Source organism: Durotheca rogersii (genome assembly GCF_024521655.1).
Source record: "Durotheca rogersii strain YMJ 92031201 chromosome Unknown GGS23scaffold_19, whole genome shotgun sequence".
NCBI lineage: Eukaryota > Fungi > Ascomycota > Sordariomycetes > Xylariales > Xylariaceae > Durotheca > Durotheca rogersii.
In genome coordinates, this window is record NW_026251250.1 from 327,433 (window position 1) to 347,981 (window position 20,549).

At 57.9% G+C, this 20,549-nt stretch overlaps 5 protein-coding genes across 5 annotated transcripts; 2 read left to right on the plus strand and 3 right to left on the minus strand.

Moving 5' to 3' along the window:
• Positions 1-173: 173 nt before the first annotated feature.
• On the plus strand, positions 174-3,855 carry GGS23DRAFT_157461 (SWI/SNF family of DNA-dependent ATPase). The gene is made up of 3 exons (XM_051511403.1): positions 174-516; positions 605-772; positions 833-3,855. Exons 1-3 carry the CDS (start codon positions 424-426, stop codon positions 3,803-3,805), a joined length of 3,234 nt encoding a protein of 1,077 aa, XP_051369901.1. The 5' UTR covers positions 174-423; the 3' UTR covers positions 3,806-3,855.
• A 1,368-nt stretch (positions 3,856-5,223) lies between these two features.
• On the minus strand, positions 5,224-6,856 carry GGS23DRAFT_612160 (WD40-repeat-containing domain protein; the record flags this gene model as incomplete). Its single annotated transcript, XM_051520464.1, has 5 exons — positions 5,224-5,591; positions 5,715-6,056; positions 6,160-6,640; positions 6,730-6,752; positions 6,830-6,856. The coding sequence occupies 5 exons, from the start codon at positions 6,854-6,856 to the stop codon at positions 5,454-5,456; spliced, it is 1,011 nt and encodes a 336-aa protein (XP_051369902.1). The 3' UTR covers positions 5,224-5,453.
• A 1,591-nt stretch (positions 6,857-8,447) lies between these two features.
• GGS23DRAFT_598721 (formate-tetrahydrofolate ligase) lies at positions 8,448-11,620 on the plus strand (the record flags this gene model as incomplete). The annotated part of the gene is made up of 5 exons (XM_051518825.1): positions 8,448-8,571; positions 8,632-8,652; positions 8,716-8,753; positions 8,826-11,356; positions 11,512-11,620. The coding sequence occupies 5 exons, from the start codon at positions 8,448-8,450 to the stop codon at positions 11,618-11,620; spliced, it is 2,823 nt and encodes a 940-aa protein (XP_051369903.1).
• A 579-nt stretch (positions 11,621-12,199) lies between these two features.
• On the minus strand, positions 12,200-16,945 carry GGS23DRAFT_157574 (uncharacterized protein). Its single transcript, XM_051511404.1, has one exon. The coding sequence runs from the start codon at positions 16,684-16,686 to the stop codon at positions 12,448-12,450; it is 4,239 nt and encodes a 1,412-aa protein (XP_051369904.1). The 5' UTR covers positions 16,687-16,945; the 3' UTR covers positions 12,200-12,447.
• A 1,312-nt stretch (positions 16,946-18,257) lies between these two features.
• GGS23DRAFT_157652 (uncharacterized protein) lies at positions 18,258-20,116 on the minus strand. Its single transcript, XM_051511405.1, has 2 exons — positions 19,667-20,116; positions 18,258-19,488 (listed from the first exon to the last, which is right to left on the minus strand). Exons 1-2 carry the CDS (start codon positions 19,901-19,903, stop codon positions 18,364-18,366), a joined length of 1,362 nt encoding a protein of 453 aa, XP_051369905.1. The 5' UTR covers positions 19,904-20,116; the 3' UTR covers positions 18,258-18,363.
• Between the last annotated feature and the right edge of the window lie 433 nt (positions 20,117-20,549).

The following is a 20,549-nucleotide window of genomic DNA, read 5'->3' on the forward strand; positions in this document are numbered from 1 at the left end:
CAGCAGCATTTGCATAGGTACATGTACTCGTAGGTCAACCTCACTGGCATGATAGGTACCTACTCTTCTGACCGGGGTTGGAGCCGCGCCGGTCCACTTTTGATTAGATAGCACCCGCATCTGTCTGGTATTCTCATTTTCGGACCTTCGCAACCGCTTCTAATCCACCCGCCACCTAAGTCGCGTTTACCTCGAGCATCTCCGTATTATTCTGGCTTTTCCTCTATCTCTAAACCCAACCGTAACTTTCCTGCTACGGCATCAAGTTGTGTACTCCGTCGGTAGCGCCTGGATCTCCTAACTAGTCCACTCACACCGGCTACCGACTCGGCTAGTCGCGTCGCAGTCGCGTTAAGTGTCTGCTGCACTGCCAATAACCAACCACAGCCGAACCCATCATCGCGACCCCTCCCCTTCACAACCATGGCTCCCTCGCGTCCGAGAGCCAGCGCCGTCGATACCGACGCGTCCATGTCTGATGCGCCAGACCCCGCGCCTGCTCGCCCAGACGAGATGGTAAGCTTTATCCGAAGCCGTTGTGCTGCTGCCCGGCTGCTGTTCTATTCGACTCCCACCTGCTCGCCATATGCTAACTTGGCAGCAGGAGATAGATGAGACGCCCGACCACAGCGACTCCGACACGAACCCGAATACCACAGCCAGCAGTGTTGCTGGAGACCAGACCGTCGACGGGCGCAGGAAGCGCTCGGAGGCTAACCAGCTGCGTCGAAGCGTGTTTGGGAAAAAGCACGACCTGCTGGGAGAGTCCAAGGTATGAGATCACGCGCCCTTGCGGAAAAGGAGCAGCCTCGTTAATCGTAATGCGCTATAGGAAGACGATAGCATTCGAAGATTTCGCTATCTGCTGGGATTGACCGACCTCTTCCGACACTTTATCGAGACGAACCCCGACCCCAAAATCCGCGAGATTATGCACGAGATCGACCGCCAGAATGAACAGGCTGCGAAGTCAAAGAAGAAAGGTGTTCGCCAGGGTGGCGCCGAGACCGGCCGCGCCCGCCGGACGGAAGCCGAAGAAGACGCAGAGCTGCTCAAGGATGAGCGACAGGGAGGGTCTGCCGAAACGGTGTTCCGCGAGTCGCCGCCCTTCATCCACGGTACCATGCGAGACTATCAGGTAGCCGGCTTGAACTGGCTCATTTCCCTCCACGAGAATGGAATTTCGGGCATCCTCGCCGATGAGATGGGCTTGGGAAAAACCCTTCAAACCATCTCCTTCCTCGGTTACCTGCGCCACATTATGGATATCAAGGGCCCCCACTTGATCACGGTGCCAAAGTCTACACTCGATAACTGGAATCGTGAATTCACCAAGTGGACGCCGGAAGTCAATGTCCTGGTTTTACAGGGCGCCAAGGAAGAGCGACATGCTCTCATCAACGAACGTCTGATCGATGAAAAGTTCGACGTTTGCATAACTAGCTACGAGATGATCCTTCGAGAGAAGGCACATCTCAAGAAATTTGCCTGGGAGTATATCATCATCGACGAGGCGCATCGCATCAAGAACGAGGAATCTTCCTTGTCGCAAGTCATTCGTCTCTTCAATTCACGGAACCGACTGCTGATCACCGGAACCCCACTTCAGAACAACCTTCACGAGCTCTGGGCCCTCCTTAACTTCTTACTTCCCGATGTGTTTGGCGATAGCGAAGCTTTTGACCAGTGGTTCTCGGGACAAGACGCCGACTCGGATGTCGTCGTGCAGCAGCTCCACCGAGTTCTCCGACCTTTCTTGCTACGCAGAGTTAAGGCTGACGTCGAGAAGAGCCTGCTGCCGAAGAAGGAAGTCAATCTCTATATCGGTATGGCGGAAATGCAGGTTAAGTGGTATCAGAAAATCTTAGAGAAGGATATCGATGCTGTCAATGGCGCTGGTGGCAAGCGAGAATCCAAGACTCGTCTGCTCAACATCGTGATGCAACTGAGGAAATGCTGTAACCATCCTTATCTCTTCGAAGGGGCCGAGCCCGGCCCTCCATACACCACCGACGAGCACCTGGTGTATAACTCGGGGAAGATGGCCCTGCTGGATAAGCTTTTGCGAAGATTACAAAAGCAAGGAAGTCGTGTCTTGATCTTCTCGCAGATGAGCCGTCTGTTGGACATCTTGGAGGACTATTGCGTATTCCGAGAGTACAAGTATTGCCGTATCGATGGTGGGACCGCTCACGAAGACAGAATTGCTGCGATCGACGAGTACAATAAGCCCGACTCCGAGAAATTCATATTTCTTCTCACCACTCGAGCCGGCGGCCTCGGTATCAACTTAACCAGTGCTGACATCGTCATCCTCTACGATAGCGACTGGAACCCCCAGGCTGATCTCCAAGCTATGGACCGCGCCCACCGAATCGGCCAGACGAAGCAAGTGGTTGTCTACAGGTTTGTCACCGAAAATGCCATTGAAGAAAAGGTCCTGGAACGAGCGGCACAGAAACTCCGCCTCGACCAATTGGTAATTCAGCAGGGACGTGCCCACCCTGGAGCTAAGGGTCCGGCAGGTAAAGAAGAGCTCCTGGACATGATCCAGCACGGCGCCGAGAAGGTCTTCCAGACGAAAGGAGCGGCCGGAATGCCCGCCAACGGTACCGAGCTCAACGACGACGATATTGACGAGATTCTGTCCAAGGGCGAGAATCGAACAAAGGAACTCAACGCCAAATACGAAAAGCTCGGTATCGATGATCTTCAGAAGTTCTCATCAGAGTCCGCCTATGAGTGGAATGGGGAGGTGTTCGGCAAGAAGAAGGATATCGGAGTGAACTGGATCAACCCCGCCAAGCGCGAGCGCAAGGAACAGTCCTATTCCGTCGATAAGTTTTATAGGCAGGCCATCTACGGCACCAGCAAGGCGGAGGCGAAGCCAAAGGCGCCTCGGGCTCCCAAACAAATCGCCGTCCACGACTACCAATTCTATCCACCACGACTCCGGGATCTCCAGGACCGGGAAACGGCATTCTACCGGAAGGAAATAGGCTACAAAGTCCCCCTAGCCGATGGTGACGACGAGAATCTGTCCGAAAGAGAAGCCGAGCGTGCTCTAGATCAACAAGAGATCGACAACGCGACCCCACTAACTGAAGAGGAACAAGAGGAGAAGCAAAAGTTGTCCACCCAAGGTTTTGGTGAGTGGAATAAGCGAGACTTCCAGCAGTTTATTAACGGCTCCGGCCGCTACGGGCGTCACGATTACGAGCGAATTGCCGAGGAGGTTGACAGCAAGACGGCCGCAGAGGTCAAGGCATATGCCAAGGCCTTTTGGCAGCGATATAGCGAAATTGCGGACTACCCCAAGTATCTGCAGATTATTGAAGCCGGAGAGGAACGGATGCGTAAGACGGAACATCAGCGGAAGATGCTGCGCAAGAAGTTGCAGCTATACCGCGTGCCCCTTCAGCAGATGAAGATCAGCTACTCGGTGTCGACCACCAATAAGAAAGTTTACACCGAGGAAGAAGACAGGTTCCTCTTGGTCATGCTGGACCGACACGGCATCGACTCGGAGAACATCTACGATCGAATCCGTGACGAGATTCGCGAAAGCCCTCTGTTCCGATTCGACTGGTTCTTCCTCAGCCGGACACCGATCGAGATCAGCCGCCGATGTACGACCCTCCTCACTACGATCGTGAAGGAATTTGAAGATACGCCGCCGACAAAGGTAAACGGGGTCAACGGCAAGGGCAAGAGGGAGCCGGAGGACGAGGAGAACGACGAGGACAGCATCCTGGGAATGGCGCCGGCCAAGAAGAAGTCGAAGACGGGCGTCAAAGTAGGTTAACAGATCGCGATTCGGCACGGGGCAACCACGGCTGTCAGATGCTAACCTGTCACTCACAGAACAAGGCGCTCGAAAACGTCAAGAGCGGCAGCAAGACCACCACCGCCACTCCGTCCTCGCGAGCGTCAAGCGTCGGCTCCACCAATTCGGCTCCCGCGCCCAAGAGCAAATCCAAGGGGAAGAAAAAGTAAGGCGAAGATGTCGCTAAGCACGAGAGGGGTAGGGAATGCTGCGAGGGCACGCCGCCCGCGATTATCACTACCTTCCTAGACCCCCAGAGGGACGTTGCTTGCTTGCCTGCTATCGCTACTGCTCACTGTCCCTTGTCTCTCGTCTCGACGGGGACAACGGTAAAGAAAAGAAACACACACACACACACACACACCACACACACACACACACAATAAGATATAAAGAAGGGAAAGGGACAGGGACGGGGTTCCGGCGTACTTGTTTTTGCTCGCATTCTCCCCCTCTTCTTCTGCCTTATTTTGTCTCCCTCTCCTCCCTTCGCGACGGATCCGACGGTAGAGGAGAGAGATTTAGATGGATGCGCACTACTCGACAGTTTTTTTGTTTCTGAAAACTTATCATCTTTTTTTTTTTTTTTTTGCGAACTTTGCGTCCCCCCGCCGAATCAGCTAGCAACCCCCTCCCAGCCCCCCCTGTGTACGCCGCTGCGCCCCCTCGGAAGGATACGAGGGGAGGACGCGAAAGACGTCCCGAGGTAGAACCACGAGACCAGATCGAGCTGCCTAGCTTAGAGAATTGAGTGAGCTTTACTACTACGACTGCATATATGTCGATCGAGTGCTTAGTAAAATACGTAAAATACCTTTCTGGGCATCTGGATTCACCGTGCCGATATAGCCTGTACAAGCGAGCTTAACTTCTTCTACCTTGCGGCTCGCAGACGATGGGAGAAGGCTAGAGGGAAGTGCCTGCTTGACTTGCTTTGCATGAGCTGCGGATTGCCAGCCCTGCCGTCTCGGTATCCCCACGAAGAGGGGGCCGAGTAGGGAACACAGGCCGCGGCGTTGACGGTTAAACTGCCTCGGGCGACATGATCAGGTATCTTCGATTGCAAGCCGCACCACACCAAGCTAACTATGTAGGTAGGTAGCGTAGCTACTCTTGGTGCCCTACTCCCCGCTTCCGCTCCCTGCCTCGTCTCGTCTTGTCCCTTCATTGCTCATGTTTCCCTACGCCTACGCCTACATATGTAGGCCTCCCCTCTCTAGGAGAGAATAAGAAGAAGGAAGGCCTATATACGTATAAGTAGGCAAGTGGACCGACGAACCAACAAAAGCACAAGAGACAGAGAACATGTACAAATGAACCTTCAACGCCGAAGCCCCGCGATGCAAATTTCTGCCAGGAGAGAAACAGAAAAAGAGAGGGAGAAAATCCTATGTAGGATTGAGTAACCAGGGAGAAAAAAGAGGAAAGACACTGGGCTCTACCCATTTTTTTTCCCTCTCCTTATTTTTATCCCTCCCTTCTATACCACGAAAATAGGAACGACGGAGAACAGATGCCCCATCTCGAGACCACCACCGTCGCCTCCGGTTGCCGAAGCTGGTGCTACGGGACGGGGCACGACGTCCGCGGAGACGGCCAACTCGCGATGAGGACGGCCACGGCGATTCTATTGCCGGTTATCGCGCTCGCGCTCGACCTCGTACCGGAAGTCGAAGTAGCCCTTGTCGAAGTGGTGGATGCGGACGTAGCCGTCCTCTCCGCCGCTCGCGTAGCTCTTACCCGTGGGGTCGGCAGCGACCGTGTTCTGCATTGTATCGTTAGCGATTGGCGTTTCTTTTCCGTCGCTGATATTTTTGAGGAAGGGTAGTAGTAGAGTGGAAATGTGCGGTGGATTACAGATACTGATGCGAGGACGAAGAGAACATACCAAGGGTCCGAAGTGGCCTCTAACGCGACCGATTTCGTCTTCGAAGATCTTGTGGTAGAAGCGCGCCTCGAATTTACCCTGGCGGGCGGCGGTGGTGGTAACGTCCATGGCAGCCTGGCCGCCTCCTAGTATGACGTAGTCCTTCTTCGGGGTGATACAGGCGCTGTTTAGCGGCGTGTCGGAAGGATACGTCTTCAGAGGCTCGAGGTCACGGGCAGATATCAGTCGGGCGGTCTTGTCCTTGGAGGCAGTGATAAAGTAGGTGCGGTCTGGTGACCACTGCAGGTCCGTTACTTGCATGTTGAGCTCGTGGGCGGGGATGTTATAGAGTTGCTCTCCCGTCTGCGCGAATGTCCGTCAGTTAGGACTTTTCTGTGTCCGTACCAAAGCGGGCGGGATCACGGGCATCCTAGTCGAATCCCACCAGCCGTTCTCGCACACTTACCTTCGCGTCGTACTGCGAGACGGAACCGTCCTCGTGGCCGGCGATGATGTACTTGTTTAAGTAGCTCCAGCCGGCGACCGTGGCTTTGCTCTCGTCGCAGACAATGGTGAGGGCGCGCTCGTCGCTCTGCTCGGCGTCGACTTCGGGGATGATGTCGAGGACGACGATAGTGCCGAGGTGACCCATGCGCTTCTCGGTAACGCCGAGCAGCTGGCGGCCGTCCTCGCTGAACTCGACGCGCTTCACGGCGGTGGGGAAGTCCCAGGCCTTGAGGCATCGACCGGTCTTGATCTCCCAGAGGCGGATAGTATTGTCGGCGCTTCCGCTGGCGATAAAGGTCGAGGTCGGGTCTACGTCGACGGTCCAGATGGCGCCCTGGTGGCCCTTGTAGGTGCCGAGTCGTTCGCCATTGTGGGAGAACCAGACGCAGATCTGTTGGTCTTTGGATACGGAAAAGAGAAGGTCACCGTCGGGGTTGAATCTGTACGCGGAGGGGAGGCGAGGATCGCGAAGGTTAGTCCGAGGCCAGAGCCGTGGCGGGAAGGGATTCTAGGATGGTATATGGCATACTTGATTTGGGTCAGGGCCCGTTCCTATTTGCGGATGTCGGTTAGTATATAGGGGATTCGCATTCATCGGGGTAGGAGGGGGGGGGGGGGGGTCTCCTTACATGGCCTGACAGGAGAATTGGTCTCATGGTCGCGGTGGCTGACTCTCTTCTCTGGCGGATTTGACGTCTTCCTCCTAGTCCGTACAAGCTATGGTGTTATCGTGAAGAGGGGGGAGGCTTGATGTAGGCATGGAGTTTTTGAATGATTTGTGCGTGGGGCAAGATTTAGCAGATTTTCGCGGGTTTTTGGTAACCTGCTAGATGCAACAACCCCGACCGGTGCGTCATCCATATGTAGGTAAGCATAGGTACTTGGGTACATCCTCTTGCACCTTCTGAGGTGCGTCTTCTTGTGGTGGGGGACTGACAATTGGTAGGTACCTTGGGTAGGTAGGCGGGTAGGTATATGCAATATCCAGGGGGTTAGCCGCCTTCATTGGTTGTTGCTTATGACAGGTAGGTACCTAGGTATACGTGTACACGTGTTAGGTCTGGTTATGTATCTAAACATAGCAACCCTCGGGGAGTTGACCTTCTTCTTCGTACCTAGAACATCGCCCAGGTTATCCTGTACCCTGTTCCCACGTTGCACCTCTAATGACATATGGTCCGGTGAATTGTTGACTCATCCAACCCTGAGGGGAGGACGAGAGAATCATATCCGTCACCTCAAGCTACCGTGTCTCGCCCGCACGCTTGGAAGCTCCCTAAACTCTTCACCATTTTTACTCTCACCCCGACTCTCTTTGCTCTCAACCCCAGATACACTCGCAACATTGTCTTAGCACGTTGCCTTGCTGTCGTTCCTGGAGCGGTGTTGTTCCTAGCCTTGTTTCACCCCCCCATCTCTCACCTCTGAAGGCCGTTGGACCTGTTATGCAGGGTTTGCGTTTGCGTTTGCTAGGTACCCTACCTATATCGGGGGTGGGCTGGTGGTGTTGGCTTGGGTAGGTGGGTAGGTATGCCGTGTGCCTCTCTCACTTAGGTACTGAACCAGACCTACTACCGCTGACTGAGCTGACCTCGCGGCGCTACCGTAGGGCTAATTCAGGGCTCTAAAGCCGGGCTAAGGACAAACTGGGGGTGTCGGGCGGGATGGACTCGTTGGACATCTGAGGAGCGCGCCCTAACCCTGCGCTACAGGTGCGGCTATAGGGCGCTGTGTAAGCCGGATAGGCGCATAGGGTAGGGGTACGATCGAGAGAGGAGACAGAGGATGACCCCCCGACCTACCTACTTCCGCCGATGCCGCGGCTCTCCTATTCCCAGTCGCATTCTCGTCCCCGTCCGTATTCCTGCTACCACGCCCCTAGGATCGTTCCCGTTGCCCGCGACAGTACCGCGGGACGGTATTACTCTGCAGCGCCAACAATTGATGGTTCGGCCAGTCACACGCCTCGCTACTTTCCCCGTCCCATCTCGTCTGACTACTTGTCAAACTCGGCGGACCGGAACTGGAAAAGCCTGCAGCGCATCCTTCAGCTTTCGACCCTCCTTTCCACTTCAGACGACGAATCCTCCCCTCACCACTCGGAATCAAGCTTACTCTCGACAACGTGCCGCCGCCCTGACCGGTCTCGCCGTTCGTGCTACCATCCCCGGATCGTCGCCCGAAAATTGCCCCTTTGCCTCGCTGTCGCCTGCCTCGCACAAAGCTCTCTCTAGAAGCCACCCCGCCATGGCTGCTACCAAGCTGGACGGCACCGCGATCGCGAAGAAGATCCGCGAGAGGCTTGCCGCTGAGATAGCCGAAAAGCAGAAGTCGAATCCCAAGTATCAGCCGTCCCTCAAGATCATCCAAGGTCTGTGCCGTGTCGCTGGTGCCTTCGCCCCGTTGCTATACTGACATGGTTGTGTCTTAGTTGGCGATCGATCCGACTCTTGTGCGGGCTATATCCCCTTCTCTGTACTCCATATAGGCTGCGCCCCAGCTAATTGACTCATAGCCACCTATGTTCGCATGAAGCTCAAGGCCGCTCGGGAGGTCAGTCCTCCTACTCGACTCCTGTGTCCCGTCTCTAAGCCCTTGGCTGTCTAATCCTCGTGACTCATACAGGCCAATATCACCTGTGAACTTATCCACTTTCCAGAGGACGTTAGCGAGGCAGAGCTCCTTGCCCAGCTACACGCCCTCAACAGTGATACTGAAGTACACGGCATCTTGGTCCAGCTACCCCTGCCCAAACACATCGATGAGTATGCCGTTACTTCTGCCGTTGCGGACGTGAAGGATGTCGATGGTTTCGGCACCACCAACATCGGCGAACTTGCCAAGAAGGGCGGCCACCCCTTCTTCATCCCCTGCACGCCCAAGGGGGTCATGGTGCTGTTGGAGGAATCTGGCGTGGATCTGAAGGGAAAGGATGCCGTCGTCCTCGGCCGGAGCGATATCGTCGGAAGCCCCGTCAGCTATCTGTTGAAGAATGCTGATGCCACCGTCACCGTCTGCCATTCCAAGACTCGGGGCATTGAGGACAAATTGAAGAATGCTGATATCGTCGTTGCTGCTATTGGACAGCCGGCCTTCGTCAAAGGCGAATGGCTCAAACCCGGTGCCGTGGTCATTGATGTCGGAACCAACTACATTCCCGATGCGTCGAAGAAGTCGGGGCAGCGTCTGGTCGGGGATGTCGATTTCGATTCGGCCTCTCAGGTCGCCTCCTATATCACGCCTGTCCCAGGCGGCGTCGGCCCAATGACGGTTGCCATGTTGTTGCAAAATGTCGTCGATAGCACTACGCTGTACTTCGAACGCCAGAAGCAGCGACGCACCATCCCCCTGCCCCTGAATTTGCGCACCCCAGTCCCCTCGGATATAGAGATATCAAGATCCCAACAGCCAAAACCCATTACGCGGATCGCGGAGGAAGTCGGAATTGCACAGCATGAGCTAGAGCCCTACGGGGCCTACAAGGCTAAGGTCGACCTCACTCTGTTGAAACGACTAGAGCATCGCCGCAACGGTCGCTATGTAGTCGTCACCGGAATCACTCCTACGCCTCTAGGCGAGGGCAAGTCCACTACCACCATGGGGCTGGCGCAGGCGCTTGGTGCACACCTAGGCCGGCTCACCTTCGCAAACGTCCGACAACCTAGCCAAGGTCCCACGTTTGGCATCAAGGGCGGCGCCGCCGGCGGTGGTTACAGCCAAGTCATACCGATGGACGAATTCAACTTGCACCTAACTGGAGACATACACGCCGTCTCGGCGGCCAACAACCTTCTCGCCGCTGCTATCGAAACCCGCATATTTCACGAGAACACCCAAAAGGACGGGCCCCTCTACCGGAGGTTGGTCCCCACCAAGAACGGGAAGAGGACGTTTGCGCCAGTGATGTTCCGGCGACTCAAGAAGTTGGGAATTGACAAGACCGACCCCAACGAACTTACCGAAGACGAGATTCGCCGGTTTGCTAGATTGGATATCGACCCTGAAACCATCACCTGGAGACGTGTGCTAGATGTTAATGATCGTCACCTGCGGGGAATCACCGTGGGAGTAGCACCAACCGAGAAGGGGCAGAGCCGAGACACTGGCTTCGATATATCGGTCGCTAGCGAATGTATGGCGATTCTAGCGATGAGCACAAGTCTTGCCGACATGCGGGAGCGGCTAGGCCGGATGGTCGTCGCTACTTCGAGATCGGGAGACCCGGTTACCTGCGACGATATCGGAGCCGGTGGCGCGTTGACGGCTCTCATGAAGGATGCCATCAAGCCGAACCTGATGCAGACTTTGGAAGGAACTCCTGTTTTCGTGCACGCCGGCCCTTTCGCCAACATCAGCATCGGCAACAGCTCCATTCTCGCTGACAAGATGGCACTTAAGCTCGTGGGTACCGAGCTCGACGAGGATCACAGCACCGATGCCGGTTTCGTCGTGACCGAAGCCGGCTTCGACTTCACTATGGGAGGCGAGCGCTTCTTTAACATCAAGTGCCGCGCCTCCGGCCTAGTACCCGACGTTGTTGTCATCGTCGCGACCGTCCGCGCTCTCAAAGTGCACGGTGGCGGCCCGCCTATCGCGCCCGGCGCGCCGCTGGATCCTATCTACAAGCAGGAGAACGTCGAGATCCTGCGGAGCGGCTGCGTGAACCTGAAGAAGCACATCGCGAACGCCAAGTCGTACGGGTGCCCGGTCGTGGTGGCGATCAACAAGTTCGCGACGGACACGGACGCCGAGATCGCGGTGGTGCGCGAGGAGGCGGTCGCGGCGGGCGCCGAGGACGCGGTCCTGGCGAACCACTGGGCCGAGGGCGGCAGGGGCGCCGTCGACCTCGCGCGGGCCGTCGTCGCGGCGTCGGAGAAGCCCAAGGACTTCCGGCTGCTGTACGACGTCGGCGCGGGCACGATCGAGCAGCGCACCGAGACCATCTGCCGCGAGATGTACGGCGCGGCGCGCGTCGAGTTCAGCCCGCTCGCCCAGAAGAAGATCGACACGTACGCGCGCCAGGGCTTCTCGAACCTCCCCATCTGCATCGCCAAGACGCAGTACTCGCTCTCGCACGACCCGGACCTCAAGGGCGCGCCGTCCGGGTTCACGGTCCCGATCCGGGACGTCAGGATGGCCGCCGGCGCGGGGTACCTGTCAGTTCCCTTCCCTTCCTCCCTCTCTCCCTCGTCTACTCCTTTTCCTCCTGCCCCCCCCCCCCCTGGGTACTTTCTTACCCGGAGACGTGCCTCTCTGCGCTCGGGCAGAAGCAAGGCGGATGGTTCTTGCTAACCTTTGCACGACTTAATAGGTACGCCCTCGCGGCCGACATCCAGACGATCCCCGGCCTGCCCACGGCGCCGGGATACCTCAACGTCGACGTCGACACCGAGACGGGCGAGATCGACGGGCTCTTCTAGATCAGGGCGCGCGACGCGCTTCTGCGTAGGGCAGGCGGGGGCGGGCACAGGTCTATCGCGGTTCGCGATAGGCAGAGATGGTAAGGCAAGGAAAGGAAAGGGCAAGGAGGGTGGGTAGTTGGGAGTCGACGAGATCTCGACACGGTAGGTAGGTATAAACATACGCTGGCCTCAGCGGGTTCAACCCAGTCGCGGCCGCGGAGCACATTTTCCACGGCAATCCGGCATGCACAACACACACGCATATACGGCGGAAGGGGCGGCGGATACGAAGAGCACGTAGACAGGTCGCAGGGACTATCGTCGACGATGCACGGCGGGATTGCACACATCTTATTATATATGATACCTTCAACGGCATTGTATTATAACCCCCCCCAAAAAATCTACCGGAATTTCCCGCTCCCCCGTTTCTACTAGGCACTTGGCCGCTGGCTCGCGGGCCAGGGCCTCGTAGATCGCTCCCGTGTGATTACGTGCGGGGGGGCTCGGCCGAGAAGACCTCGGGCCCTCGACGGGAACAGTCAATACCATGTGACCAAGTACCATGCTTGCAGTGCGTTTGGTAACGGGGGGAGAGGGGAGGTAGAGGAGGTAGGCAGCTCGTCAAATATGTGTGTGAATTGTTAATTACTCTTCTCCGCATGCTCACCCCGTCTCGTCCCATCCTGTCCTCGTCCTCGTCCTACCGCAGGCTTCAAAGCAACACTTGTTACGACATACGAGGACTGGCCGCTCGCGCCCTTCCCCTGGTGTAGCCGTATTCCCAGAGCTAATGGCCGCAGCCCCTCACCGCTTCCTCTCCCCTCCCCTTACCGTCCCTCGCCTCACGCGGGCGAGATGGCGATCTTCTTCGCCTCGGGCTGCTCCGAACCGTTGCCGCTGCCGCCGGGCCCTTCGTCGAGCGGTCGCTTCTGGCCCGCGATCTGGTCCACGACGCCCGCGCTGGGCGGCGCCGGGCTGCAGATGCTCGGCGGGGCCGTGGGCGGCATCGCGCGGGGGGTCGGTTCGGGCGGTTGCTGGTGGTGTTGGCCGCCGTTCCCGTTGAGAGAGCCCTCGTACAGTCGTCTTTGTCCGATCTGACTGATGACCCCTTCGCTAGGTGGCGCCGCGCTCGATATGTTAGGCATCGCAGCGGGCGCGAGCGCCTTGCCAGCTACCTCTGAGTGTAGAACACCCCCGTTGCTAGTACTGTACCCGTCGTCGTGTAGACGCTTTTGTCCTGCAATCTGATCCATAACACCCGCGCTCGGCGGCGCCGGGTTAGATATATTATGCATCGGCGGTGGTGCACTCGGGCCTGGCAAGGTTGGTGTAATTGCCGACCCTCTACGGACGACGGGGGGGCGAGCTATTGAATTAACCCCCGGGCGTGTCAAACCCATTGGGCTCGGACGCTGGATAGAGATGCCGGGGCGTGAAGCGGACGGCGGTGTCGGTCTTGGGGTAGTCACCGGCGCCGGGGGCGAGTGCGGGTTAGGCGTAGGGGCTACGGTATTGGGATTTGTCTGTCCTAGTCTCGTTGCGGACGTAGGCGCGTGAGCCGGAGCAGGCGATGCGGAAGGGGCTTGACCTGGCAGTTGTGCCGTGTGGGACGGATGGATTGGCTGAGAGGTTGTGGCCGACGTGGGTGTGGTAGGTTGGGCTGAGGCCCCGTAGCTTGAACGGGCGTCTGCGATGATCTGGACGACAGACCTAGCCATCAACCTGTCGGCTTCCTCCCATCCCTGGAATAGACCGGTGTTCGACAGGCCCTGTGCGCGGCTGATGGCTGAATCTATAATGGCCTCAGCCTGGTCGGTTTTCTCCCTCAGAGCGAGGAGCATGGTGCGCCTGAAGCTGGCGATCCTCCTTTGTATCTCCGCCTCCATTGCGAGTGTTGGCGTCGGTGCCGGATTCGAAGCAGGCATGCTCGGGGTCGGCGTTGGTCCCGCAACAGTAGACGTAACAGGGGCGGGGGAGGCCGAAGTTGCCTGTGGCTGTTGCTTGGGCCGCATCTCACTTACCATGTTTTCTATCGCATTTGTAAGGGACTTTTCTATCGATTCAAAACCAACAGGCACACCTTGCACCGGCAAGCCCCGGACACGGCCTATCGCCGAATCGACAATTTGCGCCGCGTGGTTCGTCTGCTTCGTAAGGACATTCAGCATACTGGACCGAAAATGGGCAATCGCCTTTTCAATTTCTGGCGACAGAGGCGATCGGGAGGTGGTGTTAGGATGGAGCGTATTCGACGGAGGCAGGTGATGGTTCGGAGACAGAGATGATGCCGCGGGTACTTGGACAGGCGCCGCCGGCGAGACCTGTGGGCTGGGCACTGCGGGGACCTCCGACTTGATCGGCGGGCTGTTTTGAGGCGGCAGTTTGGCGTAGGGCGAATTATAAGTACTCTGCTGGGCATTCGACGGTTGTCGAGAGAGATATCCCAGGGGTAGCTGCGCCGGCGCCGGCACCTGTGCCTGGGCAGGGTATACTTGTTGCGTGGTCGGCTGTGTGACTGTAGTTGTATGAGCTAGAGCTGGCTGGCTCGTAGCAGGTTGGAATCCCGTTTGCGGCTGCTTTGTGCTGGTCGCGTAATTTGGCATGCCTGGCGTGAAGCCGAGGGCGTTCGTCGGTAAGTAGGAACCGCCATTCTGGTAGTACTGTTGTTGAGCATTCAGAAGATGTGCCGACCCGAGCTGTCGATCGGGCGAGCTCGCTTTCCGTTTCTTCCCGGCGTCGAGCTCTACGCCGGGGACGCGAGACCACAACCCAGTTCCCTCGGCCTTTTTGAACGCTTCGTTCCCGATCAGGTTGTGGCGAACACTACTCTCCCAGCCTTTCGTCTCCGCAGAGAAATAGAACCACGGATACCTCGACATAATCCTCTTGTAGATTTGCTTCAGGGTTAGGCCATCCGGGGGGCCGTTGGTCAAGGCCTCGTCGATCAGAACACCGTAATTCTTGGTGGGTTTTTGCAACTGCTCCTCGGTGAAGTCTTCTTTTCGGAGCTCGAGAGGCGGTGATTTTGGTCGGGCTTTCTTCTCCTTCTTCTCTCTTGCCCGCTTCTCGGCCTCGGAACCTTCCTCGCCTTCCTCCTTGGGCTTGCGCTTGTTATACTTCCTCTTTTCCGGCTTCTCTCCGTCTTCGGGCAAGGGGTTCTTCCTAGGTCGACCAACAGGCCGTTTGATCTTCTCGCCCTGCGGCTCTTGGGGTATGGTTTTCTTGGAGGTCTCCTGCATCTGCTTCTTTAATAGGCGTCGCTCTCTCTTGGACATGATGCCATCCTTAGGCGGCCTGCCTGGACCGCGGCGCTTGGGTATTTCCGGTGCCGTAAACTCGGGCTGGAGGACGCCTGGGGGAGCTTCGGTTGGCTGGGCGGCGGCAGTCTTCGGCTCGTCGCCGGCGTCGGACCGCACCACAGCGGCTTCGTTGTCACCTTCGTCATCTTCATCATCAGACACGATGGCGGGGGTTGGCACGTTCTCAATCTCCGATAGCTCCTCGCTTGTATCTTGGAAGTTTTCATGGTCGGAATGCTCGAAATCAAAGCTCATCTCCTTTCCTCCAATCGACATGCGCTTGCTAGAAGTCTCCTCTTCATGGTACTCTTCCTCGCCGCCGGTCTGGCCCGGCTGGACCCCATTGATGATGAATGTGAATTCTACGTCCTTAATCTGGAGTCGGTCGCCGCTCCGCAAGGTAACCGGACCATCCAACCCGTAGTGCGCATCCTCGCAAAAGAAGCCATTCTTGTGCAGCGCGATAGCCTCGAACACGCCCTTCTTCTCGTTGAACTCAATCTTGAGATGCCGTCTCGAAATGCCGCGCGTCTTGCTCGCGATATCGGGACCGGGCGAATGGATGCCGACAAAGGGGACATGCGACGGCGAGGGCTGCAGCGTACCCAGGTCGACGGCCGCGGCTCCGGGGGTATGAGAAACGTATTGGCGGTTGGACTTGACGTGGTCGCTTTGTGCATCTTCGTCGCCGTCGTGGGATCGGCTGCCGGAGCTGGGCCGGCGCTTCTTGGCCGGTCGAACATTGTCCTCTCCGTCCGATTCGGGCCCGAGCATGCCGCCCTCCTCACTGACATAGGATTTGCTGAACTTTCCACGGTCAAAGTTGAGGGGCGTCGGGGGTGGCAAGCCGTTTCTCGCATTCTCCTCCACCCTCCGCCTGTAGTTTAATTCTCGCTTCTCGTCCCTCCGGGCCTGGTCCATAGCCCTCTGGTCTCGGCCGATCACGACGGCATATGTCGTCATCTGGAAAACGCTGTCGGCGAACTCGATCCTAGCAAAGGATTCCAGCTTCTGGCTGAGACTCGTGGAGGTACGGTCGGCGGTGGTGGTCAGGGCGTCGCTCTCTTGGGTAAACGAGGCCTGAAGCGAGACCTCGGAAGGGGCCACGATGGACGGCCCGGGGTTCTGGAAGAGAGCCGAGGTGGCCTGGGCAAGATTCATCATGTAGAGGTTGGGATCAACAGTAGCCTGAGCCTGCCTCATCGTACCGGCCAGGGGGCGAGTCGAATAGTCGATATTGGCCGGGTCGGGATCGGTAGTAGCGATAGCTTCTACTTGGTTGCGCGGTCGGGCGGACTGCCCAGGCGCACGAGCGGGTTCGAGCTTGCCGGCAAAGACTTCACCCGCAGCCTTGAGACTGGCAGAGGCTGGCTGGGCCGTCGAAGAAGGTTCGGTAGCACCATTGGTCGCGGGAACCGACTCGGCGGAGACTCCAGGGACATGGCGATCCTCGTCATCGTCGATGTTCACGTGTGTAGCGGCCGGGGTGGAAAGGGGGGAGACAGTCGGCGGTGAGGGCACGGATTGGACCTCGTGGGGATCATCGCAGAAGCCGTGCGGTGGGTGATCGGAGAGTGGCATCGGCGCCGTCGAATCGGGAGCAGAGGGAGAGGTAGTAATAGTAGTAGCGGGAGCAGCAGCAGCAGCAACACCACCGGCAGACATGGGATCAGGATCAGCTGCGGGCGGTATGCTTGGCAGCGGAGGGCGAAGGGGTGCAGAGGCAGGAGGGTGAGCTAGCTGGGGACCAGCATGGGTAGCGGCAGCGTGGGACGAAGTCATCGCTGTATCGTTCAAGACAGCTCCTTCGCCTGCGGCGCGCCGGAATCAATTCGAGGGGGAACGGGGGGAGGCAGATGGGGGACGGGGGCAGGTTTGCGAGGTTATCGAAAGATAAGTGATGGGGAAAATAATACTGCCCAGTCGGGGGAGGCAGATGGTATGTCACCGCCTGCCCGCGAGGGCGTAGAAAAAAAAAGAGCTCCTTACCTAGATTCCTGCCAGTGGTCTGACACTGTCAAACAAGGTTATACTTAAGGTACCCCCCCCCCCCCTCCCAAGGTACGGCCTAACGTACTCAGATACCTACGGAGGTACCGGGAGGATAGGCTGTTTGCTGAGGCTTGCGCTCGTACCAGCGGCGGAGAATCGACGTACTCGCGCGAGCCAAATATACATAGACCGGGCGTGTACTTATGTACCTGGTTTCCGAGTACACATGCGCCTGCTGCAAGTCCACCCCAACCTGCGGCAGCCACTGGTCGATGGCGGGTCGCTTGGGGGTTTTGCATAGGTACCGACCGTACCACCTGCTGGCCGGGCGTGATTGGGCGATTCGTCTCGTCTCGTCGGTACCTCGTAGGTGGTGGAAAGGACATCCGATGCTGCTGCTATAGATGGCGTTGCTGAGACGTAGGGACTCTGCCAAAGCCAAGGCATATACCTAGGTACCTCCTCTGCCTAGAGTAGGATAAGGTCCTCGATATACACGTATACCGGATGTAGGTACACATGTACAATAGGTACAAAGTATACTAAGAGGTGTTGCTTCCACTTTACCTCCTAACTTACCCCCTAAGTACCTAGGTACCTAGATTACAGGCCAATCATCGCCTTGCCTGGCATTAACCTTAACTCCAATCGACTCCAATCTCGCCGGGGGCACCTGCACCCTCCATTTGTCCACTGGAAGCCACCTGCTGGGTTACGCGTTGGCACTAGCCGTGTACGTTGCACGGGTGGTAGCTACCCACTACCTCCTATAGAGGTAAGTGAGTCCCGTACCCACATGTACCTACATATACATGTATCCACATGTACATGTGGCTACCCACCGCAGCACTCCCACCAACCCCAGGACCCGGCTGCTGCTGCTGCTGCTGGTTCACAGCTTCCCGTCCTGCAACTCCGAAGCTCTTCAGAGACGGCTTGGGCGATTAGGCATCATACACGTTGTGCGGAGTACAATGTATACCTGACCTATAAAGAGGTCTTTATAGGTACCTACACCTATCTGATTAGGTCAGGTCATAGGTACCTAGGTATTTTGTACTTCACGAGGCCCCTAAAAGAGGCACCTACCTCTAACCTAAGGTAGGTGGGTAGTCCCCTTTTGCCGGTGCTTCTCCTCTCTCTTTGGCCTGCATCATACGCATTACAGAACACCACCACAATGGAACGCCCAGGACCATGGCAGAGCTGAAAACACGTGTATATCGACCTGTCCATAGGGTAGATATCAGATGCATGAAGATTTCCCTATAGGCCTATTATGAAGAGGAAATGTGACTAAATACGAAACAAGGATCTAAGTATAAAGCCTATACCTATATTATGCTTTCTCGTTCCGTCGCTTGCTTGTCGTTTATTGTCATCGCCACGTGGTATCGTTATGCAGTATCACTCTACGGTATCGTCATATACCTCCACAAAATCTGCGCTGGGTCCTTACCGTACTCCTCACGCGCCCAACAGCGGCGTCCTCTCGTTCTGCCCACGCCCCCGCCTCCTCCGCTCGACCCAGTCGGCGAGCCGGTACGCCCAGTGGCACAGCAGGCCGGCAGAGAAGCCGACGGCGTCGTTGCGGCAGGCTAAGATTCCCGCCGCCGTCGTGAGCATCACCGTCCAGCGCTCCTCGCGCTCCTCGTCCGAGACCTTGCGGTGCTGCTTGCGCACCGTCGCTCCGTCTCCCCGCTGCTCAACCGACTCCTCCCACAGGTCTGGCGCGCCGTAGTTCAGGCTCCGGCCTACCTTGGCCAGCTCGAGGCCCGCCGCCACCACCATCACGCCGAGCAGCGCCTTGGGGAACGCCGCAAGGAGGTCCAGCAGCGACTCTCCGAAGGCCAGGCCCACCGCCATCTTGAACGCGCCCAGGAGGACGACGCTCGCGCCGCTGCGCGCCCCGAACCGCCACTGCGCCGCCAGCCCGCCGGCCCCGTGGCACACCGGCATCGCGCCGAACCAGCACCCGGCGAGGTTCATGACCGCGACGCTCAGGCCCAGCGCGCCGACGCCAGGGGGTGCCAGCTCCGACGGGCCCCTGAGGTCCGCTGCGAGGGCGCCGACAGCGATTACCGAGTTAAGCGTCGTCAGGGGTAGCTGGGCGACGCCCATGCCGATGGCCTCGGCGGTCCAGCGGGGCACGGCGAACCGGGGCTCCCAGGTGCTCCAGCGGGGCAGCTTGCGGTGGTGGTGGGGGTTGAGGCTCGGCTCAGGGCCGATGGCGATCCCGACGAAGGCGAAGGCGATGCCGACGCCGAACACAACGAGTGCATACGGGAAGCGGCGCATGCGCTGCGTCAGCACGAGGAGCACGAAGGCTACGGCGGCCCAGGCGGGGCCGTCCAGCGGCGGGCACGCCCAGCGCGAGGGCGGCAGCATCAATAGCGAGGTCCCCGCCGAGATGATGAGGGACAAGCCGGCGCCGAGCTGGATGCCTTTGACGACGGGGACCGGGATGACGCGGGCGGCCCAGCGCAGCAGGCCAGTCACGCTGAGGAACAGCACGACAGCGCCGACGATGCTGCCCGCTGCGACGGTCTCGCGCTGCGAGGCCTTTGACGCGATGGCGGCTGCAGCGATGGCCTAACAGGGACGAAGAAAGTGAGTTAGCGGATTCTGCTCTTCAGTTACTCCTGTTTACGTATTCCTCCAAGGGAAGGGAAGGGGGGTTGGACATGGGGAAGTATTTGAATTAGTTGGTAGGTAGGTGCGGGCAAGCAACAGAACCGGCAACGAACGAATTTGGTCGAGGGGATATCACCTTCATCGGCTGCACGGGGAGAGGGATACCAAATATGACGCCGGTAGCGATGTTGAAGAAGCCGGAAAAGACGAGTGTGGTCGACAGCGAGATGGAACCGTTGATGGCGAGGGTGATCATCAGTGGTAGAAGAGTGCCGAGGTCGCCGAGCGCGCCGGAAATCTCAGCCAGGGGCGATTTGCGGAGGTTCTCGACATTCCTACGATGGGATCGCCTGATGTCGGCGAGGAAAGCCATGATTCTAGGCGGCCAGACCGACCAGGAAGCCGAGCAGGTCGGTTAGACGTTTATTTAGGTATCTCTGCCCCTCGGCCTCCACAGTAGCCAATTAGCTACCCGAGATCAGCAGGTCGGTGCCTTGTAAGTCGCCGGCTAACCGCCTCCGTGTCGGCGGACGCGGAATAAATCGCCTCGGAGGTTGAGATGCCTAGCGTATGCGTAGCAGTATAGTTGCGTGCAGGTTTCGGGGGTGTTAGCAGCTCGGAATAATGTCGGGAGAGAATGGCGTGGACAGTATGGGAATGGCTCTCGGAGGCGGTACCGCGCCGCCGTCGTCCCTACGGAAATAACCCGAGACGGGACGGGGGTTTCTGCTCTACACGCACGTTGCGGTATGCCGTGGGTTGCGCATGTGCGACAGCAGTGGGAGCGCAGGGACGGGTTCTATTTCTGACGGCATGCGACGAGGTGGTTTCCGAGTCGTTTCCTGGTGCGTGTTCGATCTGTACCGCCAATTGACGGAAGACTTGAGTCGGGTATAGGTACCTATCCCGACCGGTGGAAGTTAGTAAGGCTGTGGGTGGTCTAACAAGCGAGGCCCCGTTGCCGATCCGGGGCTCCTCCAATCGAGACATGCCTAAATAGGTAGATAGACAGCTATACA

Coding starts and splice junctions, on each gene's coding strand:
- GGS23DRAFT_157461 (XM_051511403.1), top strand. CDS start 424: ATGGCTCCCTCGCGTCCGAGAGCCAGCGCCGTCGATACCGACGCGTCC. Junction 517..604: donor CTGCTCGCCCAGACGAGATG/GTAAGCTTTATC, acceptor ACTTGGCAGCAG/GAGATAGATGAGACGCCCGA. Junction 773..832: donor ACCTGCTGGGAGAGTCCAAG/GTATGAGATCAC, acceptor AATGCGCTATAG/GAAGACGATAGCATTCGAAG.
- GGS23DRAFT_157574 (XM_051511404.1), bottom strand. CDS start 16,686: ATGACTTCGTCCCACGCTGCCGCTACCCATGCTGGTCCCCAGCTAGCT.
- GGS23DRAFT_157652 (XM_051511405.1), bottom strand. CDS start 19,903: ATGGCTTTCCTCGCCGACATCAGGCGATCCCATCGTAGGAATGTCGAG. Junction 19,489..19,666: donor TCCCCGTGCAGCCGATGAAG/GTGATATCCCCT, acceptor CGTCCCTGTTAG/GCCATCGCTGCAGCCGCCAT.